Consider the following 6,611-nt stretch of genomic DNA (forward strand, 5'->3'; position numbering starts at 1 on the left):
GGAGTCCGCGTCGCTAGTGTCCTGGGGCCCGCGCTCCGCCCAGGACTACAACTCCCGAGGCCCCGCGCCCAGTCCCGGTGGAAAGGGGGTGGCGCCCCAGCTTCGGGGAACCTGGGCGTGAGGATCGTGGCGTGGGACTCAGCAGCCCCTCTGTCTCCGAGATGCGGGAAGGCTAGTCCTGTTGCCCGGGTTCCTGCGGTGGAAGATTCGGGAGGCGGGAAGCTGGGGGCTGCACCACCTTCCAGCTGCACTTGTGATCGTCCCGGTGCACTTGGCTGAGGAAGCCTGCTCCGCCGCAGGGCACATTCCGCTGCTGGTGAGAGTTCGGGTTATCTCTGCAGCTGGCGCCGGGCGCCTGCTCTGTCCTGGCGACGCGGTCTGCAGAGAAGCCTTGCTCTGCCTTACAGTCAAGCGCCCTGGATTTGGCTTCTGCTTTCCTCGACTCCGCAAACTCCGGAGGATGCTATTCGCACCCGATGCGTTTTCAAGAGAACAAGCACACAGAATACTATTGTCCAGAAGTCAGTGTCTAAAACATGTTACCTAACTGCTCAACACTTAACCAGTGGATTATCCAGTCTAAGTAGACCCACATGGCCAGGTGTTGGCAGGTAACAGGAAGGTGGGCGACCCAGAGCAATCTGGGAAAAGGAAGCAGAATTCTGTGGGAATAAATTACCCTTCAGCTTCATCAAAACGTCCAGGCCAAGAGTGCCCTCTTGGCTCCTTTCCTAATTAAACAGGCAGAATACTTGCTTGCACATACCAGAAGGGTGCCTGGCGCTCCAAAAGGAAGCCCAGCATCTGCTGAGAGCCCTTGTGAGACAACACTGGGGCCAACAGATCATTTACCGGAAGGGAGCATGGGCCCAGGCTGCCAGGAGGCCGTTTTAGGGAAAGGTTAAATGGCTGGTACTGTTAGGGAAATGGAGCAGATAAGCCAGACATGGCACTGACAAAGGAGAAACCCCTTTGGACTCAGTGACAGTTAAAAATGGAAAGAGGGAGGGGAAAAAAATTAGTGGACAAAGGAAACCTGCTGGAGAGCCCTTTGCTGAGTCCCATCAGGACAAGCAGTTAAAGTATGGCGGTACAGAACCATTACTGTACAAGAACACCAGGCTGAATGGACCAGTGGGGTGTAAGATTCAGGGCACCTTCTGCTGGCCATGCTCTGTGCCCCAGGAAAAAGGGGGGCCTCTTTCTAATTCACAGAGACACCATCTTCTGACTCAGGTGTGTTCCCATTAGTGCAGGCCCCTTTTTCTCATCTGCCCAATGGTGTCGTGAGCCCTCAGCATTCTCTACCTCTTTAGTAGCTTTGCCAATCATAACCAACACTGTATCTTATTGATCTGGGTTTGTGTTCCTGTCCAACCTTTATCCCGGAAGACCTGAGAGAGCTGGCTATTCAAGTTCTGAACTGGCTGTTTTAACATAAATCGGGTAGACAAGTGCTCCAGAGCTGTGAGGAGGAAGATTTGGGCTTAACATGACAGTATGAGTAAGGAGTTACCCCGATAGAGCTCCCTGTGACAGAATGGGTAGTTGGTAGGGGAGAGTTAGATAAGAAGTAGGACCCGAAGTCTTTAAAAAAAGTCCCTTCCAGCTCTAAAGCTATGGGAGTTACACTTCTACCAGGACAGTTCTTAAAATAGGCTAAGCAAGAGATGAGATTTCAAGTGCTGGTTCTGTGGTGCTGAATGCTAGGAGCAGGCATTCACCTTCACCTCCCTACATACACAGGTGATTTCACAACTCCTGGCAAAAAACAGTGCTTGTAAAAATAATGTTTATTGGTTAAAAAATTACAGTCTTTGAAAAGTACCTCCCCTCCAGAATTTTTCAAATAATTTGCATACTTTTTATTCATCTACATAACAGAAACATTGAAATGAGAAAACAGAAGACTATATGGCTTTTTATACATTTAACATCATAGCGTAATCAGTTCAACCAGTCTGTCATTCTGGCGGCTCTGAAAAGGCAAGAGGAGCCATTCACTCAGGTTTTCACTTCTAGCTTCACTCCTATCACTGGGGAAATTCGGGCTGGGTGCCTGCGGCTCCTTGGCCATCAAATTCCTCAGGGACAGGACAGGAATACAAAGAGGGAGCTTAAAATGTTTTGAATAACTTTCAACATTCTATGGTGATTCTCCCAAAGGCTCAGAGGTAGGAAAATAATGTCTTTATTCCTCTTTCTATAGTAAAGGCTTCATTTATATTTGTGAATCAGCTGGGAATCCACTACCCCAAAGGATTTCTTCCAGCTCTCCAGGCTAACTTCTAGTTGGGCGTGCCCCGTAGGGTAGACCATGGAGATGGAATCTCTTTCAGAGGCTCTTCCATAGAGAGCATTTGTTATTGCCCATGCTGCTCGGTCCTCCTAATGTCTGGCCTGGCTCCAGACTCCCACTCTCTCACTCAATACAAAAAGCTTTACATTCTTTTCTTGCGTTATGTTCACCAAAGACTTCCATGTTTGCCAACTGGCGGGAACTCAAGCTTTAGTGTTTTGTTTTTTTTTTGGTTTTTTTTTTGCACAGCCCAAGCCCCATGCAAACCCCAGCTTCCTTCTATTTGTAACATTACCCACTTTGGCCCAGGAAACACAAAACCTTAAAATCCAAGGCTTAACTCTCAGTAAGTGAAGGCACACTTAATTTTGGATGGACATGAGATATGCCTATCAGGCTACCAGACTTTTTTTTTGAGACAGCCAAGAAGGTATCTAGTCAAGTGAGTGTTGAATCTGAAGCAGCCTGCTGGGAAGCTCCAGCTAGTCCAACACTGTCGCCACTGCGTTAACAGCGCGGGATAGTCCCCTTCGGGACTCATCTAGAGCCTGTGGGAAATGCTCTGAACACTGTCCTTGAAGGCAAAGCACCGACTTTTGAAAACAGCTGCCAGAGGTCTGGAGGTAAGTCTGGTGAATAAACTGGTTAATACCATCTTAGATACCAGATGACGGGTGGCAAAATAAGCAACGAGCCTGTGCTAGAAAGCTGAGGGCCATCACCAGAGAAGCATTTCAGGCACACCTAGAGCAATGCAGCCTCAGCCCCCACAGTTCTGTTCTGCAGGACAACCTCTCATTTAAGCACCAGGCTTAGTGCTTTATATAGTCAGACTGCATAAATTAAGAATTCGATCTTTCTTGAGTGGAAAATATTTTATATGCACTTGATATGCAAAGTGCAAGAAAAATTCTACACGCAAGGAGCTCTCATTAATTTCTTACCTGAGTGTGTGAGATTACATGACAAACATAGAAAGACAACAGGCACACACTTCCCTTCTCACAAAACAGGAAGGGAGGCTACACTCTCCGCTTCTGGTCTTGTTTCTAAATTTTCTAATAAATCCAGGAAGCAGGCCATCCAGCGGAGAGAAGATGGACCCCAAAGTATTTCCAGACTGGGAAGTCTAAGAGTTCCAGTGAAATCCTATGTCCAAGTCGGATCAGCTGACGAGTCGGAAGACTAAAATGACTGGTCCTCTGAGCTGCAGGGAAACTGGGATGATGGCACAGCCCCCTTGACCCAGGCTCTGGAGGGTAGTTAACATTATGTTAAAAGGCACTTTGACTCCAGCTGAATATATAGAGGGCAAGCTTTCCCCTTTAAGAGTAGAACTGAGCCCAGGACCGGCAAGTTTAAGGCCTTTAACCTTGGGCCAGCTCTGTGGGTCAGGAGCACTCTGGTCCCTTCACAGCCAGGCCTTTCTAAGGAATCCACCTCACGGACGTTCCTGGCACGGTCAGCTCTGGCCACCTGCACCTTAGTAAGTACTTTAAGAGTGCCCTCAGATGTCCTTTAAGAGGAACGTTGCTGAGATGGACCAGCCAGACTGATCTTGAGACCCTGATGTGGAGAAACCCCTGGGGCAGGTAGACTTTGGTTTCAAGAAGTCTCAGTGCTCACATCAACCCTAAATTTCAAATTACTAAAAAGGTTCCAATGTACTGGAAAACCGAAGTGGCTTGGAACTGCAGTGTGGGTTTATCAGATCTTTAGCCTAACCCTGCATTAGGAAAAATGTTCACTTAAAAGTGAAAGCACTGATACTCCTGGAATTTTTATTATAAGGATCTGTTGGGAGATTATATACTCTTAGGGAGGCAGGAAAGGAGAAAGAATGGGGCAGGGGAAGAGCAGGTGAGAGGTTCATTTCCTCTGAGACATTGCTTGCCCCCCCGCCGCCCCCTTTGCAACTAGGGTTCTAAATAGGCAATTATTGCGGTTGAATTGCTCTTTGTATCTATGTTCCAGACTGTTAAATCACATTTGGAGAGGCAGTTTTAAGCATGTTTTGATAATTCCCCTTTAAGGGATGAGGCTGAAAGCTAGAACTCTAGCTTAGTCCTAACCAAGGCAGGTTTTGTTGCAAGAAATCCTTGCAATTTAGTTTTGGCATCATCTTCTTAGGTCTCCTTATCTAGATAGTGTAAAGCAGTGGGGCATGACAGAAACTTGAAAAAGCCACGGCAGGGGAGGGAGACATGCTTGGGAGTTGGCCTCAAAAATGAACATCTCTCACTGTGTTGGTATCGGGATTACTGGGCGAGTGTGTCAGAAAGGTAGCGGCCCCCTCACCCCGCCACGACCCCAAACCTCCAAAGTCCTGAGCAGCTGGAGGTGCAGTCACATTGGGAGGTGGGGAGTGGGGCGGAACTGATGGACTTGGAGACAAAAAGATGAAGGAAAGGAAAGAACAAAGAAACAGCTGAAAAAAAAAAGACCTAAGAAAACATGAATGAACATGAGCAGAAGCACGGTGGGAAGGAACCCTAAAATAACGTGGTTCACGGAGCTGGGTTGAGCAGCAGTGGCCAGCCATCCCAGGGCATATGAACTCGGTGAGAAAGCAGCATGTTGGCATAAGGCTCATAAACCTTGGCTCTCCCTGGCGTCTCTGCTTCTAGAACACCAAGCTAGCCAAACAAAATTCTCAAAAGTTCCCAATCAGGCTGGTCAATGGGCCAACATACAAGGAAGGTGGCCAGGCATTGTCCCTGCAGCACCCTTTTCTAGCAGCTCTGGGGTGTGTTTGTGTGTCAATTTCAGCCCAGACTGGTCCTGGCACCCCCAAACTAGGGAGCTCCCTGGGCAGCGACCACAGCCTGGAGGGAATGCTTTCGGCCCCGTCAGTCTCGGCTCTGGCGCTTTGCAATCTCCTCCTTGATGCGCAACTTGAGGGCCTCTTGCATGGGTGGATCCAGAGGCGTGTGTGCCGACACCTCCTCGCTCACCCTTCCTGGATCATCGTCCTACGTGGAGGAAGAGTCAGGAAGCTCAGGGTCTGGCCTCTTCCGGAAAGGCCACCTGCCCTGTCCCTAGACTGCGCTCTCAAAGAACTCCATTTGACTCACACGTGCCAGCGCCTGCCATTTCCCAGGTATCCCCTGTGACAGTGACTCTCAACTGAGGGCCATGAGCCCGCCCTGTGGCCCGCTGAGGATCACTGTGTGGCGGGAGCTGTGCTCAAAAGCACTGCCCGGAGTTTGTGCCCCCATGTGGAGCAGACACTCCCCTCCGACCCTGATGGAAACAGTGGCTCGGGGGCTGGCAGTGATTTCTACCAGTTCCTGGGCACCGTCAGGCTGTAGCTGTCTCTGCCAGGCGTACCTGATACACGATAACAGATGTGACCTCGCCGCTGTCCGCCTCATATTCTAGGCAGAAGAGCTGACGGCCAGAAGGCTCTGGCTCGGAGCCGCCGCTACTGCTGCTTTCCCGGGACTCTTCACAGTCTGGGTTGCTTGGGTGGGCAGAGCCATCTGGAAGGATGAACCAGAGTGAGAGGGAAGAGGGGAAGGCCGCTGGGGCCCTGACCACAGAGAGAAAAGCCCCCATCTTTCCACAAGCGTGCTTGTATGTGAAATGCATGCGTGCATGTGAAATGCGTGCTTGCATGTGACATGCGTGCCCGGCAGTTTCATGGACCTCTGCATGCCTGGCCTGGGGCCAGCACCGTCCTGCACACCGTATGCGTTTGTATAGTGAATAGGGTTGGGAGGTATAGGAGAGACGGACAGAGCTCGGCCTGGGCTCTGTCATTTACGAGCTTTGAGCTTCTGGGCCTCTCTGTGCCTGCTTTTCTGACTGTGAAACATAAATAAGAGCTCCTACCTTGTGGGGTCCTAGGATAACTATGTGGCAATGTACAGAAGACCTAACAACACTGTAATGCTCAACAAATCTGGCGCCCTACGTGGGCTATTGCGATGCTGCCTAGATCTCAGGGAATCTGGGGGAAAACGCCTTTGGCTGGGTTTGGGCTTCAGGCCACCATTCTGTCCCGGTCGCCCGCGGCTGGCTGAGCCTTTCCCCTGTGATGTGAGGCAGTGGGGATGCGGGCAGATAGTGCGGTGGGCACACTGGCCGACAGCTTCCTGCTGGGTCCCCGCTAGGTCCCGCAACACTGATGCGTGATGGGGGCCATCCACCCGCCCTGTTCTCCAGGAAGCAGCACTGAGCGGAGCCTGGGGAGCGTCGAGGCGGAGGTTCCGGGAGGGGCCGCGATGAGCCGAGCCTTGGGAAATGGGTGGTGTGTGTTTTTCCAGAGAGAAGGGGGCGCGTCGAGGCAGAGGGCCCGGAGCCGAGGAGG

The 6,611-nt window shown here is 50.8% G+C and overlaps 1 protein-coding gene across 1 annotated transcript; it reads right to left on the reverse strand.

Annotated features, from left to right (window-relative positions):
* Positions 1-1,775: 1,775 nt before the first annotated feature.
* On the reverse strand, positions 1,776-6,604 carry LOC102244798 (chromosome unknown open reading frame, human C2orf68). Its single transcript, XM_005882423.2, has 2 exons — positions 5,630-6,604; positions 1,776-5,271 (listed from the first exon to the last, which is right to left on the reverse strand). Exons 1-2 carry the CDS (start codon positions 6,059-6,061, stop codon positions 5,149-5,151), a joined length of 555 nt encoding a protein of 184 aa, XP_005882485.1. The 5' UTR covers positions 6,062-6,604; the 3' UTR covers positions 1,776-5,148.
* Between the last annotated feature and the right edge of the window lie 7 nt (positions 6,605-6,611).

This window comes from Myotis brandtii, unplaced genomic scaffold (genome assembly GCF_000412655.1).
Source record: "Myotis brandtii unplaced genomic scaffold, ASM41265v1 scaffold714, whole genome shotgun sequence".
Classification (NCBI taxonomy): Eukaryota; Metazoa; Chordata; class Mammalia; order Chiroptera; family Vespertilionidae; genus Myotis; species Myotis brandtii.

Coding starts and splice junctions, on each gene's coding strand:
- LOC102244798 (XM_005882423.2), bottom strand. CDS start 6,061: ATGACAGAGCCCAGGCCGAGCTCTGTCCGTCTCTCCTATACCTCCCAA. Junction 5,272..5,629: donor CATCTGTTATCGTGTATCAG/GTACGCCTGGCA, acceptor TCCTCCACGTAG/GACGATGATCCAGGAAGGGT.